The sequence below is a fragment of the Zootoca vivipara genome, chromosome 1, assembly GCF_965207765.1.
Source record: "Zootoca vivipara chromosome 1, rZooViv2.hap1.1, whole genome shotgun sequence".
Taxonomy (NCBI): Eukaryota; Metazoa; Chordata; class Lepidosauria; order Squamata; family Lacertidae; genus Zootoca; species Zootoca vivipara.
In genome coordinates, this window is record NC_142582.1 from 87686654 (window position 1) to 87714067 (window position 27414).

The 27414-nt window shown below is 44.7% G+C and overlaps 3 protein-coding genes across 9 annotated transcripts in view; 1 reads left to right on the forward strand and 2 right to left on the reverse strand.

Annotated features, from left to right (window-relative positions):
* ARG2 (arginase 2) overlaps positions 1-7482 on the reverse strand; it is a 33316-nt gene extending 25834 nt beyond the window's left edge. The window contains exons 1-3 of one of the 2 annotated variants that reach the window (XM_088669719.1): positions 7415-7482; positions 5772-5877; positions 4901-4973 (exon numbers count right to left, since the gene is read on the reverse strand). In XM_088669719.1, the coding sequence (XP_088525845.1) occupies positions 4901-4973; positions 5772-5877; positions 7415-7467 (232 nt within the window). In that variant the 5' untranslated portion in view covers positions 7468-7482. Of the gene's footprint in view, positions 1-4900; positions 4974-5771; positions 5938-7414 lie in introns of those variants that run through there. The other variant, XM_035113768.3, reaches the window with a different exon arrangement.
* Positions 7483-11189: 3707 nt separating this feature from the next.
* On the forward strand, positions 11190-18954 carry PIGH (phosphatidylinositol glycan anchor biosynthesis class H). Its single transcript, XM_035113756.3, has 4 exons — positions 11190-11452; positions 14756-14965; positions 15508-15591; positions 18637-18954. The coding sequence occupies exons 1-4, from the start codon at positions 11273-11275 to the stop codon at positions 18715-18717; spliced, it is 555 nt and encodes a 184-aa protein (XP_034969647.1). The 5' UTR covers positions 11190-11272; the 3' UTR covers positions 18718-18954.
* Positions 18955-20491: 1537 nt separating this feature from the next.
* Positions 20492-27414, reverse strand: part of PLEKHH1 (pleckstrin homology, MyTH4 and FERM domain containing H1) — a 52265-nt gene continuing 45342 nt past the window's right edge. For 5 of the 6 annotated variants that reach the window (XM_035113746.3, XM_035113737.3, XM_060273939.2 and 2 more), the window contains exons 27-29: positions 26911-26997; positions 25929-26075; positions 20492-25056 (exon numbers count right to left, since the gene is read on the reverse strand). In XM_035113746.3, the coding sequence (XP_034969637.1) occupies positions 24862-25056; positions 25929-26075; positions 26911-26997 (429 nt within the window). In that variant the 3' untranslated portion in view covers positions 20492-24861. The remainder of the gene's footprint in view (positions 25057-25928; positions 26076-26910; positions 26998-27414) is intronic. The other variant, XM_060273956.2, reaches the window with a different exon arrangement.

A 27414-nucleotide genomic window follows, 5' to 3' on the forward strand; every position in this document is an offset into this window, starting at 1 on the left:
GGGACTGTTGGTAAACTGACACTCATAACGGATCTGGTTGAAACTCAAGCCTGTTCTGAAACTTTCATTGTCCCCATTTACTATGAGTGGAGGGATGGAAGAGAAGCAGTGTACTGATGATATGTTGTGTCCATTTACTAAAATCAAGGTATTGCCCCAAGTTTGAAATCTGCAGAACACATTTTTAAAAAGACATTCCCAGTATCTCCCTGAAGGACACGGCAGGGACATGTTGTTCCAGAAAGCAGAGAGATAGTTTGACCATATATAAATGCTGTTAATGGCATTTTACATTTTGTGAATTCTGTCCTCCCATAAGTCTCCCAGGCACAGTGGTAGGCTTGTGGCAGATCTGGCTTACCCAGTGGAAGATCAACAAATTTGTCCCTTCCCTCAGTCCCCGCCCTCTCTCTCTCATTCTCCAGGGGAGGCTGGGCTGCGGGAGGGGCAGGAGCCAGGAGCGTGTAGAAAGCAGAAAAGCCTTTTCATGAGCTGCCTGGTGCAGCCAAGCTGCTGCAGCCGCTCCTCCTCCTCCTCCTCCTGCTGCTCACAGTCTGATCGCTCTGTCTCTCTCTCTCCCTCTCTCATTCTCCAGGGGAGGCTGGGCTGCGGGAGGGGCAGGAGCGAGTAGAAAGCGCAAAAGCCTTTCCATGTCCACCCTCAAGAAGATTAAAGGACTGGTGGACACCTAGAGTGCTCCTCAGTACTTTTTAAAAAATGTTTGTCCTACAGAATTTCAGAGGCGACTCTGCCTCAATGTTAGTTATTGAAAAAGTGGTATACTGTTTTTAAATGTTTGTTTAACCATTGCGTGTCCCCAACCTGTAAGGATCCTGGATTTTTTTTTGGGGGGGGTGCTTCACTTCCTGGAGCGTTCCTCTTTCCCCCTCTCCTATTGTGGAGGAAAAAAGAAAAGTAAACACCCTCGGGGAGGGAGGGAGAGGGAGAGGAAAGGAAAATGAAGGCATCCCGTTCTATATCTTTGTTTTACAGCAATAAATGGTCGGACATGAAAACACGCACACACAAAAATCCAAGCAGGCACAGCAGCGGATGATGTTAGAGCCGAGATCTGCCTCCTGCCTGGACTTTAATTCGTGGATTTCCCTTAGAGGCCACCTGTTTCATGCAGGATCGGACTTTAGCGGAGGCTGGGGCTGCCTAAGCCCAGGGGAGCCGGGGTTTCAAAGGCATTTCCTCCTCCGAGCGGCGCTACGGTTTCCTTGCTTCTCAACTCCCCCCAATAACACATATTTCTTTGCCCCCGCCACTCCGCTCCAAGTCCCAACGGCTGTCCGGCCAGGAACGGCAGTTGGCGGCCGCAGGGAAATGGGAGGCAGAGGTGGGGGGGGGAGAGAGAGAGAGCGCGTGTGCGTCCTGTCTCTCCGTCCAATCCCTGTGTGCATGGGGGACATGCACAGTGACCCAGGGACACACGGGACAGCTTGGACGCAGGGACAACTTGGACTTTATTATATAGGATGGGCACACTTGGAAGTGGGAAATAGAAGAAATATGGATGGGGCAATTCAACAATCAATTTCACTGGTCATGTAGAGGGCTGGCACATTTCTGCATTTGAAAGCAATGCCAATGAAATAGTACTAATCAATTGCAATGTGTCAGTTTCTTAATTAAGGGACAATGCATTTATTCCCCCTTCCACCTGTAAGGCTATCCATGATGTGCTATTCCTGTATAAACATCTACAAAATTAGCCTCTCATTTTTTTTCCTTACTCAAATAGTTACAAGTTGTTTAAGAGCCAATTGTTAGTTTTCACATGCTGTGCTTGGTGTCTTAGCACCTTTGGGGGAAGTTTGCTGTCCCTCTTTTTATACCAGGTATTTTCCACTGGTTTGAAGTACCAGGAGCGCGTTTTCTTCATGTGCTGGATTTTAAACGCTATCCAAATAAATGGGCTGGTACACAACTAAAAGGGTACTGTACCACAATGGATTTTAGCTGTTCAATATTACTTCAATGCCCTCTCCTTTCCTTGCATACTCCCCACCCCCCTGCTAAATCTGCTCTGGGGAATCCTCCAACCCTCTACAGCAGATGTATGTATGTATGTGTATGTGGGGAGAGGAGAGGGCAAGGAAGTGACTCTAGCACAACAGCTTTTAGCTGCACAGTGTAACTCAGGGGTCAGCAACTTTTTTCAGCTGTGGGCTGGTCCACTGTTCCTCACACCATGTGGTGGGCCGGACTATATTTTGAAGAGAGAAAAATCAACGAATTCCTATGCCCCACAAATAACCCAGATAGTGCAGTTTAAATAAAAGGGCACATTATATTCATGTAAAAATACACTGATTCCCGGACCGTCTGCAGGCCGGATTGAGAAGGCGATTGGGCCACATCGGCCCACGGGCCTTAGGTTGCCTACACCTGTTGTAACTGTTTAGTTGAATACCACCCAAGGAGTTTTGTAGTTGATTTTGAACAGCTGATGGATCTGCATAGTTAGTTGCCTAATCTATATATGCTTTTACAATCATTTGAAGTATTCTCACAATTCACACTGTATATTTTTTGTAACTCACAATATGAAAAGGCTGCACACTGTTTGTGGGGATGCTTCAAATGGATATAGCAAACATATCCAGATCAGACAATTAACATTAAGATCAGTTCATATTGCAAATGTTTCAAGATGTTCAATGTTTCAGGAAACTGAGATAAGTGATCAGTTAATCAACTTTGTTAATTCCTGACATAATAGCCCAAATCCAGGTTTTGTGTGAATTGCAGGTAGGGTACCTGTAAGATCAGGGGTCAGCAAACTTTTTCAGCAGGGGGCCGGTCCACTGTCCCTCAGACCTTGGGGGGGGGATGAATGAATTCCTATGCCCCACAAATAACCCAGAAATGCATTTTAAATAAAAGCACACATTCTACTTATGTAAAAACACCAGGCAGGCCCCACAAATAACCCAGAGATGCATTTTAAATAAAAAGACACATTCTACTCATGTAAAAACACGCTGATTCCTGGACGGTCCGCAGGCCGGATTTAGAAGGCAATTGGGCAAGATCCGGGCCCCAGGCCTTAGTTTGCCTACCCATGTGTAAGATAGTGACTAATGCTGAGTCTACACTGCTTTAAACGGGTTTGGCTAAAATGACAGCTGTGCTGCCAATTACACAACTTTCTGGAAATCAGACACTGCCAGTAGAAGAGACTCATAAGGGACATTGGCACATACCCTTCTCATTCATTCATTCATTCATTCACCAAAACCACAAAAGGAATATGCTAAGACTTAGCATTGATAACTCAACACAGGGAATTCAAGTTATTGGATGCAGAAAACTATGAGCTTTAGGCCCGATTTTGGTAAATAAACTGCTTCAGTCACCTTGTGAGATTACTGTATATTCCTGCATATAAGACTACTTTTTAACCCAGGAAAATCTTCTCAAATGTCAGGGGTCGTCTTATACGCCGGGTTGTATTTCTTATACGACGATTATATCCCAAACTCTATTTTTTAACTGGAAAATTTGGGGGTCGTCTTATACTCCCAGTTGTCTTAATCAAACCTATCCATTCTTAAGGAAATCAGCCCTGAGTGCTCCCTGGAAGGACAGATCGTGAAGCTGAGGCTCCAATACTTTGGCCACCTCATGAGAAGAGAAGAATCCTTGGAAAAGACCCTGATGTTGGGAAAGATTGAGGGCACTAGGAGAAGGGGACGACAGAGGACAAGATGGTTGGACAGTGTTCTCGAAGCTACAAACATGAGTTTGACCAAACTGCGGGAGGCAGTGCAAGACAGGAGTGCCTGGCGTGCTATGGTCCATGGGGTCACGAAGAGTCGGACACGACTAAACGACTAAACAACAACAACAAAATTTCTTATACGACGATTATATCCCAAACTCTATTTTTAACTGGAAAATTTGGGGGTCGTCTTATACTCCCAGTTGTCTTATACGTCAGAATATACGGTACTTCTGATGGAATAGACATGGGAAAATTGTTGATTCTCCAACACCACAAATGCAATATTAAAGTAATATTAAATCTTGATTCTTTGGCTGGTCATACCACTGAGTTGACTGAGGTAGCTGTGCTAGACAGCTTTTTTGCTGGTGTGTGTGTGTGTTGGTGGTCATGACAAGACAGCAATTTGTTAAATCATTTAATTTTATTATGTTATTATATTTTTACCCCCAGGAAGAGGCACTTGTAGGATCCCCCCCCTCAAGTGCCAAAATAGGGTATGATGTATCTTGATGGGAGGGGGTGCAAATTTTATTGTTTGCCTCCCATCAAAATGTCTTAAGCCAGCTGTGCCTTGGGGCAGCTTCTGCTTTTATTTGAACCCAAAATGCCAAAAAACAACAACAATTATCTAAGGTGAAATAAGGACATTGCCTCTGGCTACACAAGCATTTCATTATTTGCATACAATCAAAGAAGACAATTTCTGAGGAAAACAAAGGTCACTCTAGGAGCCTCTGGGTTCCTTTGCCTCCTTATTGAGAAGCCCATCAGAGGACACATGCCACCTTTTTCTTATATATACCAGGCTCCAAATTGAGAGGGCTTTCCTCTCAAAGAAAAAAAGTTTGTATTTCTGCAAAGAGTGCCAAATCTCTCCCAACAGCTAACTCTTGCATTAAAGAGACTCAATCAGTCATGGGGTGGGGGAGAACTCACTTACCTTCTCTATGAAAAGCAATTGTTGGGGATGTAGCTTAACGGTACACACTGAAGGTCCCGGGGTTCAATCCCCAGCATCTCCAAGTGGGACTTGCCTGAAACCCTGGAGAGTCACTATGTGGACAAATATTGATCTGGAGCGATCAGTGGTCTGACTGGGTCTAAGGCAGCCCGCTATGTTTCTATGGGAGAGGCGGTTTCTTTCGAAATAAACCTCTAACTTACCCATGCCAGTCAGCTTCCCCACCAGCCCTGCATTTCTTATGGCTGCGGGCCCGTGATCCACTCCTCTTCTTTTCTGGAGGAAGACAAAGCAGAAGAGGAGCGGTGATGCTATGCGCGCCGCCGCGAAAGCGGAGAAGAGGACGCCGCTGAGTCACAGCGCTGAAAGGGAAGCGCGTGGAAATTTCTACGCTCGAGAAGTCGGTTGCCCGGTGCGCGCAGGAACACTCCCCCGTCGGCAGCTAACATTGCTCCGACCGTCCTTCCCTTTAGAGATATACGCATCTTAAAACAACACCCACCCAGCCAGCCATAAAATATCACTCTGGGGATCTTAAGGATTCCATCCCTGCCCCAATGACCACAGGGGGGAAGCACGTGCAGTACTCCTCCAGCATCATGGCGAAGCGTTACCCCCCCCCCGGCCTCATGGATCACCCCCAGGCGGGAGGGAGGATGCTGTCCTTTTAGAACAGCGGCTTAACATGGCTTTGTTTCATTTATTTATTACATTTCTAGCCTACCTTTCCCCCAAGGAGCTCTTCCATTGTTCTTTTTCTCCCCATTTTATCCCACAACAACGCAGGTGGGCCTGAGAGGCAGTGCCTGACCCAACAGAACCCAGGGCCAGGGCGCTTCTCGGCTGCGTGGGTGGGGGACCAGATCCGCGGCCCCCCCATGTCTTAATCCAGCACTCTAACCACTGCACCTTTCCTTTTCTGTCTCCCCTCCCCTCCCCCTCCAGCTCTATTCCTCCTACCAGCTGCAGCAGGGTTACAGCCTTTTACTTTGAGAGAAGGCCCCCACCCCCTTGTCTCCAACCCCCCAAACACCGCCTCGTCTCTCCCCCCCTTCCCCCGCGGTGCTCACTCACCTGCCCCCTGGAGAAAGGGGCTCCGATGAGGGCCACCGAGTGCGCCGGTCTCTTCTGGACATGTATTGGGGAGCCCGCCTGCTGCTTGAGGAGCCGCGCGAAGCTGCTGCGAAGGGACATGACGGAGGTGATGATGTGCAAAGCACCGAGGAAGAGGAACCGGATCGCTCGCTTCCTCGCTCGCTCGCGCCTTATAAGCTGCCTGCTCCGCTAGCTGAGCAGGCGAGGCAGCGCACCCGCCCGGCCCTTTCCCCGCCCCGATGCTTCTTCGCCCGCCCCTCTCGCCATCCGGCCAATCGCCGCGCAGCTCCGCGGAGGTGTGCCTCCGAGCGCCCCAGGGGATGCCGAGACCCCGGGGCAGAATCGTGATCAACCTGCCTTGGCTGCCTTCTCCTTTGGGACGTACGTTTCCCCCCCCCCCTCTCCACACACCCCTCTCTTCTCCTGCTGCGGGTCGCTTGCCCTTTCAGAATTATTCCATGCACGCCATGCTCATCTACATTTCTTTTAAAAATATATTTGTACTCCCCCCCCCACGCCCGTCCAAAGGGTCAAGCAAGACATTTCAAGGACCATTTGTGAAGCCTGGACGGTTCACACTGAATTGCATCACCTCTCAATCTTCAAGTAAAGAGGTGCGTTCGGACACGCACACACACACACACACTGTTTATATACCACCTTTTCCTCCAGCTCAAGGTATTGTACATGGTTCTCCACCACCACCACCCAATTTTACCCTCACAACACCCCTGTGAGCTAGGCTAAGCTGAGAGACTGTGGCTGGCCTAAGATCACCCAGTGAGCTTCATGGCTGAGTGAGGTTTCTAACCAGGCCCGAGTCCAACACTCTAACCACTAAGCCTCACAAAACCATAATCCACACGGGCCTGAGGATTGGAAAATATAGCATAGCCAGAGGGAAGAAACGCTACTACATGCTCCGACACTGCCACTGTTACACCATGCTGGCTCCATTACTATTGCCAATGCTATCATGGCATGGATGTTTTAGAGGCTGCCGTTGTTACCAGTCCTGAAATCTATTGAAGGATGTTATACAAGTGTTTGAAATCAATCATCAAAATAAAGGTAGGAATTAAAGCAATGGGATACTTTAATTCCTGTTAAAAGTCATAGGGTTGCAGTGGGAGGGAAATCTATCGCCTTGCTTGAGGAACAGGTGCTATTCCTGTTTCTAAAGAGATTTCCTTTGCCTTCTGGAGCGGCGCCATTGCCGCGCAGGATGTCGAAGTCTTCCCGCCGCCCTACAATCTGCTGCTTGAACTGCAGGTTCTGGGCATGAACCCATCACCTCGTCGTACGTGCGAAGCGTCGCCACTCGCTGGTCCACCCTGGGACCAGTGGCCTCTACCGCCCCCGCCCCCAGCGCTAGGTCCCCGACATAGAGGCAGAGCAGCCGGAACCAGCCAGCTCTCCTTTTACGAAAGTTGGCCGCCTTCCAATAAAGAGCCCGGGACCATTTCCTATCTTGATTGCCATCTCTGGAAACGTCCTCGAGCCGACTCCTTCTCTATATATTGGCATTTTCAAAGTTTCGCGGTCTAATCAAAGCACACTGCCTAGTTCACAAGAGAGAGAGAGAGAGAGAGAGAGAGAGAGGGGGGGGGTATCCTCCTCACAATTTTTCTCCTAGGGAAAGTAACGATGAAAGGGCGCGATTGACGTGCATCATCTTAAAACAGACGCTGCTGTGAAAAGCGCGGAAGCAGCTATTCTGCAGCCGCCGGCCACCCCACCCCGGAACTTGGTCTTGCCGGCTGCCACGCGCCCATTCTGACACGCGCGCGCCACTCCTGAGTCACACAAAAGGGCCTGGAACCGGCAGCGCGCAGCATTCCGGCCCTGCCATTGCCCCAGTTCTGAACTCTCCCATGCTCACTCGAAGCACTGCACCCTCCCAGCTCTCCTGGCTTAAAGGAGTACCGATCATTAATAACAAATCGGAGTTCTCCTGTGTATTAACCTATGTTCTACAAGAGATCATATATAGAGCTTAGCCATGTTGTCATAGAAACAGGATATCATAGAATTGTGGAGTTGGAAGGGATCACAAGGGTAATCTAGTCCAACCTGCTGGACCAGAACCCATGGCCCTGAGATTAAGAATCTCATGCTCTGCCATCTGAGCTATCTATCTATCAATCATCTATCCAGTGCTTTTTTCTTTAAAAAATGTTTAGGGGTACTCTCTTTGTATTACTCATATTGAAATACTGCCCTCAATGAGGCCAAACTTAGATTCACAAAATGTTTAGGGGTCTGCATACCCCTGCGTTCCCCCAGAAAAAACAACATCTATCTATCTATCTATCTATCTATCTATCTATCTATCTATCTATCTAGTGTCACTCAAAAGTAAGTCCTACTGGTTTACTCAACCAGGTTTACTCCCAGAAAAATGGTGTAGCATTGCAGCCTCGGTATAGTTCCACAAACTTAGTTTTCTCTAGTTGATATCATACTCCTAATTCATAGGTTTCTCTGAGTTAGATGAGAATATATGAAACTGCCTTATATTGAGTCAGAACAATGCACTCTCCAAATCAGCACTAGATTCCGCACTTCATGGAAACCTACCATTCAGGACATGGAAAAACACCAGTCAATCCTGTAATTATCACAATTTGCTAGTGGAAAATTCAGAGTAATTAAAACAAACCTACCCTGTGTAGGCTATAGCTCAGGGTTTGGGAATCTGTCACCCTCCAGATGTTAGCTGTGTACACTCACTGTGTACATTTAAAGCTTCTTTAAAGCACATCTTCCCCAAAGAATCCTGAGAACTGTAGTTAGTTAAGGGTGCTGGGAATTTTGTTTAAATTGTACATTGGATATTTTATTGTTATTTTGTTCATGTAAATTTCCAAGAACATGAATGTATTTCATGTTCTTTTTATGGTGAAGATACAACCTAGACTTGTTAAGTATATAAAACAGACAAGATAGAAATTGCATAATAAGTGCAAAATGTCTATCACATCATAACACACATTAAAAAATTACAAGTAATAGAAAACCTGAAACAACAGAGCAATATAATGAATTCCGTAAGTCTATATGCAACTTAATATAGAAACTGATAGATATACTAATGCAACTGCCATGGTAGTAAACTCCGAGGTTGCTGTTTGGTATAAATAGCAAGTTTGATTCTTCTCTAAACAGTGAGAAAAACATTCTAAACAGTGAGAAAACATTCTATTTGTTTTGTCCACGGGAGAAGATTACAATGAATAATAGTGAAATCCATGTTTACCTGGAAGTAAGTCCAACTGCATTCAGCGGGTCTTACTCCCAGGTAACTGTGCATATAGCATTTCTGCACATAACTCCATATTTCCAGGAACATTTGCACGCTAGTTGACCCACAATAAAATACGTTACTTTTGTCTCCAATGAGCTCCTGATTTAGTTAAGCTGGGGCTGACACACAGGATGCGGGAGGAAGGGGGTAGTTAGCCCACCCCATCCCATCCCACCCCAAATGAACCATATCCCCAGCTTGTTTGTGTGTTTTTAAAAAAGAGCAAGTTTTGCAGAAACTGAGGCATGAGGAAAAGTGTCCAGGCATTATTCTTCTAACTTTTTTTGTGATAAACTAGCCTACTCTCTTTCAGTGTTTTATTACCCCGCTCAGGGCCAGATTTAGGTTTGATGAGGCTCTAAGCTACTGAAGGTAATGGCGCCCTTTATATGTCCAGCTGTCCTTTGTCAACAACAAATTGTCGCTTTTTTGTGTTGAATATATGCTATATGGTAATTTATGGACCTAATAGGTATATAAATCCATTCGAACATAACAAAATATGTATTTTATCAAAGTAATTGTTGAACTGGAATACAATTAAGAAGAAGTATATTAATAGTGAAATACAATTAAGAAAAAGTATATTGGGGGGAGACAAGAGAGTGGGGCCCTAAACTATAGCTTGTTTAGCTTATATGAAAAAAATTGCAGGGAATTTTCTTTTTCTTCCGAGAGTCTACTTGAAATTATTTGCCACAATATTCGCCCGAGAATTAGCTAGAAGAATTGGACTTGCATAAGAATAAGAATGGGACGCAGGTGGCGCTATGGTCTAAACCACAGAGCCTAGGGCTTGCTGATCAGAAGGTCGGTGGTTTGAATCGCGTGACGGGGTGAGCTTCCATTGCTCAGTCCTTGCTCCTGTCAACCTAGCAGTTCAAAAGCACGACAAGTGCAAGTAGGTAAATAGGTACCGCTTCAGCAGGAAGGTAAACAGTGTTTCTGTGCGCTGCTCTGGTTCACCAGAAGCGGCTTAGTCATGCTGGCCACACGTGATCTGGAAGCTATCTGTGGACAAACGCTGGCTCCCTCGGCCTATAGAGCGAGATGAGCGCCACAACCCCAGAGTTGTTGGCGACTGGACCCAACCGTCAGGGGTACCTTTACGAATAAAAATAAGAGTAAGACGCGGGAGGCGCTGTGGTCTAAACCACAGAGCCTAGGGCTTGCCGATCAGAAGGTGGACGGTTCAAATCCCCGTGACGGGGTGAGCTCCCACTGCTCGATCCCAGCTCCTGCCAACCTACCTGTTTCTCCAAAAATAAGACACTGTCTTATATTTATTTTTCCTTAAAAAAAAAACACTATGGCTTATTTTCAGGGGGTGTCTTATTTTCCCCCCTCCTCCTCCTCCTGGTGCGGCCGGCATTGCTGCTGCGCCTATCACTATGTCTTATTTTCGGGGTATGGCTTATATTCCTTGAATGCTTAAAAATCCTGCTATGGCTTATTTTATGGCTACGTCTTATTTTCGGAGAAACAGGGTAGCAGTTCAAAAGCATGTCAAAGTGCAAGTAGATAAATAGGTACTGCTCCGGAGGGAAGGTAAACGCCGTTTCCGTGTGCTGCTCTGGTTCGCCAGAAGCAGCTTAGTCATGCTGGCCACATGACCTGGAAGCTCTACGCCGGCTCCCTCGGCCAGTAAAGTGAGATGAGCGCCACAACCCCAGAGTCGTCCGCGACGGGACCTAATGGTCAGCGCTCAGGGTCCCTTTACCTTTAAGAATAAGAAGGGGATGGGAGAAATTATAAACTGGCATTCTTTTCCTTTTTTAACTGGGATTCTTAACGTTACGTAACATTCGTCGCTGACGTCATCCATCTTCCTTTACCGCAGAATTTACATTTAGCACGTGTCTTTGCGTCCCAGCCATGGTCTGGTCCCTGCAGAAGCGGGACCACACAAATGGCCAGCTTAGGTGTAGCCTGGGAATGAGAAGGAAAAGGCGGGCACGGACGGATATCGTGGGCTGAGATGCGAGGCTCGCAAAGAAACATCCCTTCCGCGCTCGCCGGCCGGCCAGCACAAGAGACAGTTCCTCGCCGAGAAGGAGGAGGAGCTTCGCTACCATCGAGTCGGTCAGAAACTAGAGCGGGAGGCGGGCGGGAGGACGGTGGTAGTCGCTCTGCGCGCCTGCTGGGCCGTTCTCGTCGGTCCCTGGAGTGGGGGATGGCGGAGGAAGTGGGGTACCAGGCCCTGTCCGGGGAGCGCATCACGCTGCAGCGCCTCCACCACAGCGCCTCCTGCCGGGAGTTCCAGGTGCGGTGCCCGAGGCTGCAGCTGCGTTCGCTCAGCGCCGTCACGTGCTCCGTGTGGCTGGTGGCCTACGGGCTCTTCGTTCTCAGCCAGGTACGGAAGGGAAGAGGCCTTGGCCGCCTTTTGCCTACGGGCTCCGCCCCGTGCCGGCGGCTCACGGACGGGGACTCCTAAACGTCCCGCTTGAGGGGTGCCCCCCAAGTATTAGAGCAGCCACTTCACCCCGTGACTCTTCCGCTCCCCTCTTTCCCGACCCCCGTGTATGGCAGTGAGTTCCATTTAATCCAATGGGACTGACTTCCAATTCACGGTGCAGAAAGATTGCAGCCATGCAGCGCAACTCTTTGTGCACAATTGCTCAGAAGGCGCCAGGCGGAGACATCCTTTTTAGTATCTGTCGACTTCCCACGGACATCTGGTTAGGCAGCGAGAGAATAGCATGCTTGACTAGATCCAGCAGCGCTGTTCTTTTATGTTTCACCAGTTTTGAGGTGCGGTGAACCAATGGAGTTTTCAGAAGGGGTGTGTGGCCCTTTTTGCACATTAATCTCCACAGTAACTAAGTTCCTTCTGCTCGCCAGCAACCCCATCCCTAACAGTGCAGACCTGTGCATGGTGCGTACTCGGAAACAAGTCTCAATAGGCTTAGAAAATAGCAGTAGAAACCTCTGTTAGTAAATGGTAGAAATGAATGAACAGTCGTATTTAGATAATATTTGGTGTATTGAAGGGAGGATTCCAGGCCAATGGAAAAATACAGACTAAGCTCCCTTTCCAAACCAAAGCCTCACCTCAGATAGAGGCTGTTAACATGACAAAAGGTGTTGATGGCCCATCCCAGAGAAATCCGTGTCTCTGCAAAACAGTTGTCATGCTTACTGTGGACAGAGAAACGTTTAGGGGGGGGGGCAGGCTGTGCTCATAGGAAATATGTGCCTTTTAAAAACTAGGCTTGGAATAGCAGACAGGTGGAGAGGTGTTGCTTGGAGCAGGGGGCACCTGGGATCAAGTAAGGAAGTACACTAGAGAGAACACCATGTGGGAGCTGAAGGGCAGCAGCTATGAGAGCTGGCTGGGAAGCAAGAACAAAGGGATGGTGCTTAGGATGGCTCTGGCTGCAATACCCGGCTGCTATGAAGAACAAGCTGCTCTTGAAATGTCTTGAAATGACAATGATGCAAGATTTTTCTTGCATATATAAACTTTTTCATATAAACTCAGTTGTAAATATGTGTAATTAAAGCACATTTCTTAAAAGACTCTATAGTCTTCACCAGGCATCCCCAAACTTCGGCCCTCCAGATGTTTTGGGACTACAATTCCCATCATCCCTGACCACTGGTTCTGTTAGCTAGGGATCATGGGAGTTGTAGGCCAAAACATCTGGAGGACCGCAGTTTGGGGATGCCTAGTCTTCACCGTATTTTGATTCTCATCGGAAACAACCTTGGATGAGCACCTGGAACCTCTGGAATCTCATGCACTGCTTTGGCAGAGATTTGGGGTGGCGTGCAACCTTTGTAGCACTATTTCCTAAATTAGTCCAAGTACCTAGAAGCATGCAGCCTATGATAATCATGCAGAGAATAGAGTACCATAGCAAAAGAACAGGAGAGACCCTATTGTGTATCTTTCCAAAGTTAAGTGTTATAAGAAAAAACTGCTCCTTTTCCCTTATGGAGTCCTTATGCAGGTTCTCTATTGTTAGGAGAAAATACTGTAACAGAGGCCAACCAGAGAATATTGAGAAGCAAAGCAGCTAGTAAGCCTGATCTTTATTAAACTGTTGCAACAGGGTGCTCACCCACCCCACCCCACCCCACCCAGCACAGGAGGGTGGAGGGACCCAGAACATTGGTGTGCAAGCTCTTATATAGACTTTTGAAATTGCCTACCCTGTAGCTCAAGAGCACCCCCCAAAACATACATCACAGAAACAGGTGGTCCTCAGCAGAAATATGAGTCTGTTGCTTCTCTCCTGTCTTCCAGGATACCTGATAATGCCTTATCTGATTGCCATTTTTGGCCCTATTGTGTATATTTCCAAAGTTAAGTATGTTTAGGTGTGGGGTCCACTCTTGCCAGGATACCTGATAATGCCTTATCTGATTGCCATTTTTGACCCTATTGTGTATATTTCCAAAGTTAAGTATGTTTAGGTGTGGGGTCCAGTCTTGCCCTGCCTTCTCTGCTCTCCCATTCCTGGATTTAGAAAGAAGATTTTTGAAAATCTAGCATGGTCTGATTGTAGCAGCTTGTAAATTTACTGCACATCCTCAGTATAAGAATGTGTGTGTTTTAAAATAGTAGACAACAGGTAAGCTAGACTGCAATTCTGTATACATTTACTTGGGAGTAAGTCGTATTGACCTTCAACAACCTCTTCTATAAAAGAAGGTCAATTACTCAGAGACAGTAACTTCTTGAACTAAATTATATTTCTAAATGCTGGAAATAAATTCTGGGTTGTGTAGAACTTTACCTAAGTATTTATATTTACCTAAGTATTTATATTCAGGGGGAAGTATAGTGCTTGCTGTGTAAGTTATGTTTACTCACCATGTCTCTGGTTTGATCGGTTCAGAATTATTAACTAGGACTGCAATCCGATGGGACAAATTTTTGGGAATGTCAACAATCCTAAAGCTGTGCTGTAACTTACAGAAAGGGACATGTCAGGAAGATATTACTGGTAAATTACACAAGAGTATTCCAGGAACAAAGAAGTACATGGGAAAAAAACCATACTGTATGTTCTTTTTGGAAAGATAAAAAAGTGAAAAGCTGTCCTGTGGTTTGATATGTTCAAATAATGGTCTTCTGCGCCAGCATATTCTCTAAAATATATCATTCCTCCCTATAGTTGTTAAAGTTGGTGCCTTTTTATATTTTTTGGTACCCCATGTTCTTACATTATACTAATAAAGTTTACATGTGCTTTTAAAAACATAATTGATTTACCTTCATTTACCAATAATACATATATGAACAGGTACCATTAAAATACAATTAGATAAACAGTGCAGGTGAGAGAGGGGAAAGTCCGTTCTCTTTATTTTTATATTTATCTATGGAAAGTCTATTAAATGTCCAGGCCTCTTTTCTGTTCATTACACTACTTCATGAGATTAATCTATGATTGATTTTGTTTCCTCCTCTTTGTCTCTAAGCATAAGGATTATACTTAACCTTTTGACATGAAGGGCAAATGCATAATGCGCAATTCCGTTGCTGTGTATTTATGATCTCATTCCATATTGTTCAATAGCTGGAATGTTAGTAGGCTGCTTCAAGTCCTTTGGAAGTTTGTCATGATCATGTCTTCAAATCAGTAGTTGAGAGAACAGGTCAGTTAAAGGATTTGGCCTAATGTTCTTGACTTGGTTTCTATTACAGAACAGTGCGGTGCTCTCTGCTGCTATATTTGTCACACTGATAGGCTTGCTTGTGTACCTGCACTTCGTGAAAATTGACCAGGAGTCTCTGCTTATTGTTGGCTCACTTGGAATACAGATGACTTCATCCTATGCATCTGGCAAAGAAAGTACAACCTTTATAGAGATAAGCCAGGTAAAAGATGTGGTCATCAACGAAGCCATCTATATGGTAAGCCTAATATGCCACTTCTTTTACTATGCTACTGATTATCTTGTTTCTTCAGCAACCAGAGGGCTTTTTTTTTTTTGGTCTGGAAAGGATTTTCCCATGTCAGATTCCAAGGTGTTCTGTGGTGTTGGAACAACAACAGAAAGGGCTCTGTTCTGTTCTTCAGGACCAGCTGATCTTTCCCCTTGAAATGAGAAAATTCTAAATGGAATCTCACCAACAGATCTCAGTGGGAGAGGGATGGCTGCAGACCTGGTCCAACTGTGTATTGGGGTTAAGTTCTTAATTCAGTGGGCAGATGGGTGGTGGGGCCAGCAAACTTCTTTGAGTCTCTTCTCTGTTGGTTAAAAAAGAATTTCTAAGTGGCTCTAACCTAAGGAAACCTTATTGGCCACTCTAGGATATCGTTATCCTTTCGTGAAGAAATTATCATACTGATAATGATGTGGGTAGCGATTTCTTGTACCAGGGTTATAATCTTATAATTGGTAGCACAGAACAACTTTCTCATTGTTATATTTTTGTGTTGTTTGTTCTTGTAGCAAAAGGTTATCTATTACCTGTGCATCCTTCTCCAAGACCCCATGGAACCTCATGTTGTTTCAGAGGTAGTACCATTGTTCCAGGTGAGTCCATCAAAGTGCACGGGAGTGTTAGAAATGGTAGAAAATATTTGTTAGGCCATGTAGACTCTGACTGTGGCCTCCTGTTTTCAGAACTCTGCAGTGCTCCACAACACTCTTTTACGTGATCTTCCTATCAATCCTGGGTCCAAGAACATAGAGTAGCTGTTAGTTTGTAATTCAGTGCACCTTAGACGCAGCAGTGACATGCTCAATTGAGCATGGATTAACTGCTGAACTTTCTGGATAGTTGATCTTGCCCAGGTAGGTGGGGCAGTAACCCTTGTCACCCTTTGGTGCATTTAAGCCCTTGCTTTTCTCAGTTATGTCAGCTCTAAAGAATACAATTTACCATCTCACTGAGCCAATTAACACTTCTATAATCACGTACTAAATTAACCTGTTTTTCTATGAAACTCTCAGTGGCAACCTTCAATAAGAGAGCTTCCAAATGGACTTTACACTAAGGGTTGTTTTCAGCAGTTCAAAAGGCATTAGGACTCAGAGAGCAAAGAGTGGGTGGGATGGGGTGGGAAATTACCGCAGAGGTGAGGAGTTCAATACAGAAATATTTCTTAGTTTTTGGCCCAGCTCAGTAGTAATAGAAAGTTATAATTTTATGCCCTTTCTATTGTGTTAGCATGGGTGGAGTTCTAGGCTACTACCGTGTTTCTCCTAAAATAAGACACGTCTTATATTTATTTTTCTTATAAAAAAATACATCGCGGCTTATTTTCGGGGGATGTCTTATTGTTACGTATGGTACGGGGCTTTCTTGCACCGCCCGCTGAGCCTGCTGCTGGGTCCCAGGGCTTCATGCGGCACGGCTGTGGCTGCTGCCGGCTCCTGCCGGGTCCTGCAGGATCGCGCGCCGCCCGCTGCTGGGTCCTGGGGCTTCACGCAGCGCAGCGCGGCTGAGGCTGCTGCCGGCTCCTGTGGCTTCGCGCGCCGCCCGTTGAGCCCGCTGCCTGGTCCTGGGGCTTCGTGCGGTGCGGCTGAGGCTGCTGCTGCTGCTGGCTCCTGCGGCTTCGCGTGCCGCCCGCTGCCGGGTCCCTGGGCTTCACGCGGTGCGACGCGGCATGGCTGGGGCTGCTGCCGGCTCCTGCTGGGTGCTGCGGCTTCGTGCGCCGCCCGCTGAGCCCGCTGCCGGGTCCCTGGGCTTCACGCGGCGCGGCTGGGACTGCTGCCGGCTCCTGCCGAGTCCTGCGGCTTCGCGCGCCGCGCCGCGCCGCGCCACACCGCGTGAAGCCCAGGGACCCGGCAGCGGGCGGCGCGCGAAGCCGCAGGACCCGGCAGGAGCCGGCAGCAGCCCCAGCCGCGCCGTGCCGCACCGCGTGAAGCCCAGGGACCCGGCAGCGGGTGGCGCGCGAAGCCGCAGGACCCGGCAGGAGCCAGCAGCCTCAGCCATGCCGCGCGAAGCCCCAGGACCCGCTGCTGGGTCCCTGGGCTTCACACAGTGCAGCGCGGCACGGCTGGGGCTGCTGCCGGCTCCTGCCGGGTCCTGCGGCTTCGCGCGCCGCCCGCTGCCGGGTCCTGGGGCCCGTTCAGCCGGAGCTCCGCGCGTCGCTGTGCTGGGGCTCCCGCTGTGCTGGGGCTCAGCGCAGCGCGCGCTGCTGCGTTTGCCGGCTCGCTCTGGGTCGTCCCGCTGGCTCCCCCAACACGTCTTATTTTGGGGGGATGTCTTACATTTTTTGGCCTTCAAAAGATCGTGCCATGGCTTATTTTAGAGGCACGTCTTATTTTAGGAGAAACACGGTATTTATTTCGTGGCTGACCAGATCAGTGAAGGCATAGTTTGAATAAAACTTAAGAAGTTAGGCCTTTAAAAACATCACTGCTCTGATCATTTAGACTAGTCTCTGCAGCAGTGGATGTTCTTCAGAAAGGGCAACCCTGTTTCTCCAGAACCCTCCTTCACATTGCTTATAGCCTTACATTTTTACTTACAGAGAATGGAGAATTCATTTTCCAGCTTGCTTTTGTCCATCATCTCAAATCAGCCGATCTGCTCTTTTGAACTCCTAGCCAGCAGCAAACCAGGGACATATACCCTGTCTCCGGCAAAGAAACAAAATAAGCACATAAACAGAACATATGACGTAGCATTTTGGTGGGGTAGCTGGTCCCTCCAAACTGGCTGTTCTGCCTTCCTCTCTCATTTTCTCAGTATAGCCAATCAGGGAACTTGGATTTACATAAAGGAACTTATAGAATTACCGGTAAATAAGATAGGGTGGGACTATGAGCATGTGCTGCCAATGTCAGGTAAGAGATATATAGTGTGTGTGTCAGGTGTGTTTGCCTGGGTTCAGTGTGTCTAGGTGCATGTATGAGAGAAGAAGGTGAGGGTGTGTCAGCTGTATGTGCCAGTGCCAGGTGAGTGTTTGTTTGCACCAGGTGTGTGTGCCTGGGTTAAATGTTGATGCATACTTTTATACAAGCAATCTCCCCTAATAAATTTTGTATGTCATTTTCACTAATATGTGCATTTTATGCACACTTTTCTCTAAGCTCTGCATTTTTGTACACATTAGTTGAAGAATTGCATAGCAAAATTCAGAGTAGTGTGAATTTCAAAATACAGTGGTATCTCTACTTACGAATTGAATGCGTTCCGAACGCACGTTCGTAAGTCGAAAAAAATTGTAAGTCGAATCCCATACGAATGCATTGGGAGAAAAAAATTCGTAAGTCGAAGCAACCCTATCTAAGAATTCGTAAGTAGAAAAAATCCTTTCTAAGCCGCATCCAAGATGGCAGATGGAGCTCCATTCGTAAGTAGAAACATTCATAAGTAGAGTTATTCGTAAGTAGAGGTACCACTGTATAGCTGTTTTGGTTTCTGTATTTTGTTCAGTAAGTGGGGATTCAGTAGGTTCACATTAAATGCAAACAAATTCAAATTTCTCCCCCATCCCTCGATCAGACCTTCTTTTTTATTTTTCTTCTCCTGTAGCCATGCTGGCTTTGGGTGAAGCCTCCCTAATCTTTCAGCTGCAATTGCAGTTCTTCAGCCATTTAAGTCTCTCTTGCCTCCTTTATATATAGAGCTCCAAGCCACGTCTAGACTGCCTTGTCCAAGTGTACAAAAGCTGCCAAGAAATCCTGGAGCAGAGGAAGACATATTGACACCAGTTTTAAAAGTGAAGTCTTTATCTGGGTAGAAGACTTGCTAAAATACCAAGCTTTTCTTTAAAAAATAGTTGGGAAGGCACTTGTTGCAAGCATGTTAATGGACTTGACCATGTGGATAACTAGATGGCGGTGGATTCTAATGTAACAGAGAACTGAAAACTGCTAGTGCTTTCATGGGCAAGGACTGAGTATGTAATCTTGAATAAATGCTATGGTGGAGAAATGGCTAAACTGGGCCCCACACCTTCTTTTTTCAACATGACGTAAGAATGATTATAAACTTTCTGTAAACAATTAACTCTACCATGTGAATGGAAATCTACAGGGAAGGTTCAGCAGAAATGGGATGGACAGGGACCTGCCACCTTAGTACAAGTCTATGGAAGACGAGAAACTGAGAACACCATTACCTTATTTTCTAAAATCAATTGTTAGATCTTCAGTTTCTGTATGATATTCTTACTTATGCACTCAGGTTTGTCATTAGCAATTGCTATTATTTGATACAAATGTCTGCTAAACAAATCCTTTCGATAGTTGTTTTAGAAGCATTTTCCTGTATCCTGTGTTGTAACAAGATAACCTGTGTTTACCAAGTTCATATGTTGCAAGGACATTTTCCAGTACACATGGAAGATCTGGCCATAGTCCAGAGCACCTCACATCGAACTTCAAAGAAAAACAGACTTCTCATCATCCAGCAGACAACTGCTTTTGAAATTATGGGAAAATTCAAAGCACTTGGTCATAGGACATGGAGAGGGTGCAGAACTGCTTCCTCCCAAGGAAAGTGTCAGAAGTCATGCTGATCTCTCACAATCCCTAAGCTTAGCTGCCTGAATTGTTGGTTGGAATTTTTTTCAAATAGTAAATGCCATTCCCTTATTTAGTTTGCCCTACTGCATGTGCTTCAGGTAGGAAACAACACTGATAATTAGGAGACCCGCCGTATAAGAATACTATCCTGAGTTAAAACTATCCCAAATCTGCTTTGTCCAGGCTAAAGAAGATTCCCCCCCCCAATGCCACATAATATTCAGGCATGGGCTTTGGCAAGTGTGGTGTAGTGGTTAAGAGTGGTAGACTCTTGATCTGGTGAACCAGGTTCTCCTCCACATGCAGCTGCTGGGTGACCTTGGACCAGTCACACTTCTCTGAAGTCTCTCAGCCCTACTCACCTCACAGAGTGTTTGTTGTGGGGGAGGAAGGGAAAGGAGAATGTTAGCCGCTTTGAGACTCCTTCGAGTAGCGATAAAGCGGGATATCAAATCCAAACTCTTCTTCTCTTCTTCAAGTTTTCAAAGGGAGTTGCACCTTTGTGGAATAGCCGCCAAGAGAATCCCTCTCGTCACAATTTCATGGTACAAGTTTGGTGCACAGACTGCATGGGGTCAAGAGAACTACTTGAATAGTTCCACAAATGCCTGCCAGATTTCAAAGAAGTGCCATCACATGAAGAGGCCACTGAGGGAACTCACGCTCAGTTTCCCCGTTGAATTTTAGGCAAGGAAGACACAAGCACATCCTTACTGAAGGAATGTGTTGTAGACTACAGCTCTCTTGTTAAAATGTGGAAGGAACTGGTTTGATATCCAGCTGCAACTGTTAAGCTGCTCTACCAGCAGAAACCCCCATTATTTCAGTAGGATCTTTTGTGTTCAAATGAGAGGAAATTGGTCCCTGTGTTGGGAAGGAATGTTTGCTGCATCTGCTTACACCATCCCAAAAGCTAGGTAACAAATAAAAAAATGAAAGAAAAATCTCCTGCTTTATTGATAATCATAAGTTTATTAGCTTCACCATCATTGCATTACAGTACATCATAGTTTTTTTATGTACAAAAGAGTAGTTGTGAAAACAAAGTCTTCTTTTTCACTGTTGTGCTATAGCAAATTTCCAGTTAGGGGCACAGAACTGTTCACAACTGAATTTTATAAACTTTGCTAGAGCGGAATCCCACAAACCTCTCTTGGTTTCAATAGACAGTTTTCTGAATGCCAATAAGAGGAGAAAGCTGGATTTAGGTCTCACTGGGATCAACTAGTAAGCTGCTATATTTCAGCTCCAGCCTCTCATCTAACATGGGAGTACTGTTGTTGGGCTGTTACCAGCAGCAGCATTAACGAGAGTATTGGAGCATACCTAACAGTATCCATGGAAACAGGCCAAATATAAGTACTGTATCTTTTCAGTGGATAGTTTGGATTTGATTGTACAGTGTTCTCAACCCCGTAACCCTAAACACATTACTTTGAAGCAAGTAAGTTCTGTTGAAATAAATGGAACATACATTCCAACTTTTGCCACATTGTTTGGAAGTAAACAGTGTCCAAGTGTGGTAGACTCCTTCTGTTCTTTGCTCTCACAGTAAGCTTCAAGTACAGTAGGAAAAATTCACATCCTCAGGTGGCCACAACTCTTTCCACAAATATATATATAAAAAACCAGCCAAAATACAGTTGTTGAGGACAGACAACCAACAGCTGTAACAGCAGTCGTGAAAAATGGCCCCAACCAACATGAAAAGGATTATTGGGAGCAAAGAGAGATTTTTTTTTAATAAAAAAATTATAGCTATTTCACCAGCCCTCACCTGTTTTTAAGAGGAACCTTAAAAGGATCCTGTCCAAATATATCCATGGTCTTTTTTTAAAAAAGGTAACAGGATGTGAACACACCTTCCTGCCAGTTGACAGGCCATGCAGATGGAACCTGATGTATGGTTTTAGGCTGCTGCTTTGCTTCCAGATGTGCACTTTGCTGAGGTTGCAGATTCAGATGCACAGCAAGGGGATCTGCATGGGTGGGGCTCTTGTTCTTTTGGGACAGAAGTGTTTCCTTTGTAAGGTTTTGCTACACACAACAAGTGCCATATGGCTTGTCCGTGGATGCTGGAGAATGGCCATACAGATCAAATAAAATAACAATGATCTGCAGATCCTTATTTTTGTTATAGAAATGTAGATTATTCAGGAATGCAGTACAAATCACATTATAGGTATACATTTTTACTGGAAAAATAATCTGAACAGCAGTACCTATAATCAATCTATCAGCTTTGTCACAAGTGATTATTGGAAGAACACTTATTTTTAAAGGCAAGATGGACAGCATTTAGAAATTTATTTGTTTGCTAACCACTTCCCTTTGAAGGAAGCAGGAGTTCCAAAGGTAAGTATTGCTAAAAAAATAAGGGTTTTTTGTGTTAAAGCCACAAACTGGGAGGCAAAATAACATCAGATGCCTTCCCATTTCAAAGTGGTCCTAGTACAAATGTCAGTAGTGAGCACATCCAAAAATAAATACAATATAGTGGTTCCAACATTTCAAAGCATACACCTGAGATAATGCATCATAAAATGCACCTCTATGGCAAGAGCCAAGGGATTGTCCTTGTGTAATGCTATGGTACAGTATCTAGTAGAATATATGCGGGATATTTTCTCGCAATCATTCATGTTTTTGCCAGTTCCCCCAAAAGCACACTACCTGGATTTTACTATAGTTCAAAAGTAAACATGTTAAATTATTCCACCCTAATGCTGTACCATGTATGAAAACCCATCAACCATGGATTGAAAATGTTTTAGTCAAAGTAGTTTCTTCCCCCCCCCATATTCAGAAAGTCTAGGTACTATGTGTGCAATTGTTCAGTTACAAGGAAATCCTTTGGATCATCAAAGGAAACTTCTAATACTAAACAGCCATTCCTTAAATGTCCCCTGCCTATGCAAAGAAGTCATCCCGCAAATTGTCCAGGCAACTTTTTCTATTGCTGAACTGATCTCACCATTAGTACTCTTATAATCTGTTTCCAAATATTTAATCCAAGACCATCTTCCTATAGCCCAAACCCATGGTATCATTTCCTATCCTTGGTGCACAGGATGCCCAATTGATTTCATGCATATTTTTTTGATATCCTTTAAATAATTTTAAAACTCTCAATATATCAGTACTCCTCAAGCATCCTGATCCTATGCATGCTTACTTGCAAGTAAGTCTCGCAGTTTAATGGAGCTTACTCCCAATTAAGTGTGCTCTGAATTGCAGCCTTAGCCGTCTTTTGTTTTGGTTAAACATGCCCAGTTCCTTCAGCCTCCCTCTACAGGGTTTGTTTCCCAGACCCTGTGATCATCCTTTTAACTCTTGTTTCTGGTATGTCAGCATGATCTGCATTCACTGTGTTGAACACAGCATTCCACCCAAGTTCTTTCCAGTGCCAAAAAAATTGATACTTCTGCTTCACAAGTCTATTGCAAAGAATCCAATTATATATTATAGGGGAAATGGAACTGCAACTATAACTGCAAATGGGGACCCCCATATTAAATTCTCTCCTGTGATGTGTAATATTATTCATCATGTGAATCATCACCACATGGTGAATTTCTCCACTGCTCCACATTATTGGCTGCCACTAGTGTGTGCACCTTCAAATGGCACTGTCCATTTCTGCCACAATACCACAATGTTGACTTATGTTTATACTGGTACCCTTGGAAACTTTTAGATTTATCTTGGGCACACTCCAAGTGCCCAGTTAAGATACACCTAGCCTTCTTATATTTTGTATTCCCCCCCCCCTTTGCAACATGGGCACTTGTTCACATACTTTCTCTTTTTTACTTACTGCCTGACACTTCAGCATGAAACCATTTCCCATATTTAGCTAATCCATTAAAGCAGGAATGGGCAACCTCTGTATTCTTTAGGTCACTCCAGACTGTGGTCCAGACCATCCCAACATCCTTGCAGGGACTCAGGGTCAATGGTAAGGTCAGCACCATCTAACAGCAAGGATTCCACATTTGTAGAGTTAATACACATTTGTGTATAACTGAGGCACTGTAGAAGACCCAAATAGGTGTAAACATCAAAAGTGTGGAACACCCCTGTATCTCACAACTTTTGAAAACAAATCATGTTTTGTTCATGAGTGAATGTATGGACAAAATGTTTATCATACCTTGCACAAAAGTTGGTAGGACTATTGGGGTCCAGACAGTATTGCTTTTTGGTCCTGGGTGTCCCTATGTTAATCTATATCAAGTCCTCTCAGCCAGTTCATCACATCTTTAGAGTACTAAATAGTATGCTTGTGAAAAATAGGTACAAAAGTAATTGACTCCAGAGTACAACCTTCAACGTAGCTATTTCCCTCTTCTAAGCCCTTTCTTTAGTTCTCCCCCGTCAGGTGTCTCTCTTACACACACACACACACACACACACACACACACACACACACACACAAACACACACACACAGCATTTATGCAGTACAAAAGTCCTTGCAGTTGGGGAAAGCAAATATTTCCCACCCTCAGGCTCTTTTTCAAAGCAACAAAATATTATTCTAGTTGCCTACATATTATGTGAATTCTCTGATCCAGTGTGTTTGACAATGTCATTGTCGTCAGTCTATCATCTCAGGATGTTTGCACTTGAAATAATGTCTTAAGGAATATGGCACATACGTACTCATTTACCCAGCACACTTCAGAAGATGAGGTAGGGAAACAAAAGGTTTTGGGGAAAATAGGATCTTAGATAAATAGTGCTATTTTTGCAGGGGAGAGTGGGAAAGGCAAGAGAGTAAAAGTTGGCAATCAGGTGAAGACCACAAACCAAGCTTTCTGTCCTGGGAAGTTTGCAGGTCAATAGCTGATGAATGCATATTCAGGAAGAAATTAATAGCTGAGAAATTGATGATTCGTTTCTAATCATAACACATGTTTAGTAAGAAGATGAATGCTTTCAAAACTCTAGCAGTCGGGAGTGAGGTCTGAGAGAAATCCTGGTTGCAAAAGAAAAAGCTTTGATACAGTTGCGTGTGCGTGGAATCAGCGAAGCCACCCAAAAAGGTGGTCGGAGGCAATGCCGTGTTACGCTAGAGCTCTAGCAGGGACAAAGTGTGAAAGACACCCCTTCTATTCAAAGTAAGTAACCCTACCCCCAAGCTCTAGTTCTTAAGGGAAAAAAGGTGTATAGCTCTAAACAAGCCTCTAGGAAAGTTGCACTTCACCAAGGAGGTAGACCTGGAGTCTGCCTGATTAGCAGGGCACATAAGCAATGAAATCACAGCAGTCTTCAATTCACAGTGTGGCAAGACAACTCCGAAAGGCACTTGAAACAGGGCTTACAGCAGTGTAGGCCCCTTAGTGGTCCGGGGCAGAGAAGGAAAGAAAGACCTGCTTTCAAGTTCCATGAGCTTCTTAGTAGATGACGTTCTCCATGGTGAACTGACGCTCTGAGGAGGAGGCATAGGAGACAGGTGTGGTGTCGATGAACTGTAGTTAATATAGCTGGCCATAAGGAGAGTCACTTCAGCAATCTGTTGGGAAGGTGAAAGGAAGGGGGGAAAGTATTCCAATAAAATTCATTTTCTTGGACTAACTTGTTAGCTGACCTTTCGATACAATCATCCCATGCTATAAAATGGGATCTAGCACTATTATGTAAACAGGTCTATCAAGCTCAGATTTGTCATTTCTGATTGGCAGCTGCACTTCACAGCCTTGGGCAAAGATCTTTTCAAACTCAGCTACCTAAAATCCTTTCACCAGAGATGCCATGCATCTGCCAGTGTTCTTTGTTCAACTCAATGTGCATACATGATGCATGTATGATTTATAATTTGAACATTTTGAGAGAAATTTTATTTCCCACAGAGAATAGGTGCTTATTATAACTGTAAGCAAGGATGTATGCTTTGGCGAGTCACACCTTTCTGTAGAAGAAAACGCAAAAAAGCAACAATCAGGTTTCTGATTTAATGCCCAGACTGAGTATTCTAGTCTCAATATTGTACAGGGCTTAAAACCCAGGATAAAGTTACTGCAGTGTTAATTCTGCATTTAATGATGTAATTTAGATGTCAAACTGCACACAGGAGCTCAGGGAAAGCAATTTATGCACTAGGAAGAAAATAATAGTAATATAATATATAAATAAGTAACTTCCTAAATATACATTTTTAAATTAAAAAGGTCTCTCTTCACCACATAGAACTTGTTCAGGCTTGGAAGCTACTTGGAAGATACAGAGCTACAACTGCATGCTTGATGCACCAAGCACACAAACATATATGCCTTTTTCTTCTGGCCCTATCTAGAGAAAGGAACATCATCTGCCTTCCGGGGTTTTATATTCAATGTATGTTCAATAAAAAAGAAAAGAAATCCCCACACTTTGCTTTGTACTCACCTTTACAGCTGCCATTGTAAAAAGTAGTTTTTCAGGAGTGGTTTTGCCAGAGCACCTGTCCTTCACTTGACTGACCACAACCATAAAGTCATCGTGACAGCCTCCAAAGGTCAGTACAGAAGAGTACGAGTAAGCCAGCTTTAAGTGCTTCATGTAAGCAAAGGATAGATGATTAGGGACAATACACTGCTACATAAGACCATTGGTCTTCTACACCCTCCTCTAAACTGCTTTAGGAATTGTCTAAGCCTCATTCATGAATAGCTTTGAACAAGTCTCTCAGTCTGAATTTTTCAAATTAAATAATAATGACAGTAAAGCATAACAGAATGCCACATGAATGGTTAAATCATAAAATGTGTATAATCCAGTTGTTGTTGTTGTTTGAAGTGCATGCCACGTTGAAGCAGCAGTTAGTAGTGTGACTTTAATGACATAGTGGCATAAATCGAAAGCAGCTTTTTATTGAAATCAGCCGATTTCTCTCTTATTGCCTCTGGTTTTATTTGCCACTATCCTTCCTAAATCCTGCCAACCTACCGGTAGCAGTTCGAAAGCACGTCAAAGTGAAAATAGATAAATAGGTACTGCTCTGGTTTGAAGGTAAACAAGCGTTTCCGTGTGCTGCTCTGGTTCTGCCAGAAGCGGCTTAGTCATGCTGGCCACATGACCCGGAAGCTGTCTGCGGACAAACGCCGGCTCCCTTGGCCTATAGAGCGAGATGAGCGCGCAACCCCAGAGTCGCCCACAATTGGACCTAACGGTCAGGGGTACATTTAACTTTACCTTTATCTTTCCTAAAGAAACAGTTTATTTTCCCTGCTTAATAAATACACCTGATTCAGCCAAATAAATTGTTTTGTCCTATTATGTAATCAGAGTCAATGACAGAATGTAAGCCCAGTTTCTGTCCTGCATGATTATTGAAATGTGGTTCTGGAGAAAAGATCTTAAATTCCTCTGCCACTGTTTATCAACATACCAAAGTATTATATTCCAGTATACTGATTCCATCTTCATTCACAGCTATCCAAAGTGGAGAGTCTTCCAAGGGGGAAGGTAGGACAGGCTGGGGAAATAAGATGATAATAAGACACAGTAATACTGTTATAATGTCATGCTACCATGGAGGGATAATTACAACTGATAAGTCTGTGAGTTCATATTATCTCGTGCACATTATTAACTATATCATATGTGTTGAAAGCCTGTATCACAGTGTGCATTACTGTTTTTAAGACGATGCATGCTGGTTTCAGTTTTTTAAGTATCTTTAGGACAAGAGAGGCCTAGATTTATTACTGGTGGTAAACTAGCATTTTGCTAATTCAAGGGAAGTTACATTGACTGCGGAAAGTGAATGGAATGCATGTTGTTGTCCTGGTTTGGGGTTTTTTTTGGTAGTTTTAGTAGCACTCTGTTAATCCAACACCTATTCAGTATCTCCATACAAATAAATATCCCGGTCCAACACTGAATGGTGATG

Excerpts from the sequence above, each read along its gene's own strand:
- PIGH (XM_035113756.3), top strand. The coding sequence starts at position 11,273 with ATGGCGGAGGAAGTGGGGTACCAGGCCCTGTCCGGGGAGCGCATCACG. Across the intron at positions 11,453-14,755 it reads GGCTCTTCGTTCTCAGCCAG|AACAGTGCGGTGCTCTCTGC; the intron begins GTACGGAAGGGA and ends TTTCTATTACAG. Across the intron at positions 14,966-15,507 it reads TCAACGAAGCCATCTATATG|CAAAAGGTTATCTATTACCT; the intron begins GTAAGCCTAATA and ends TTGTTCTTGTAG.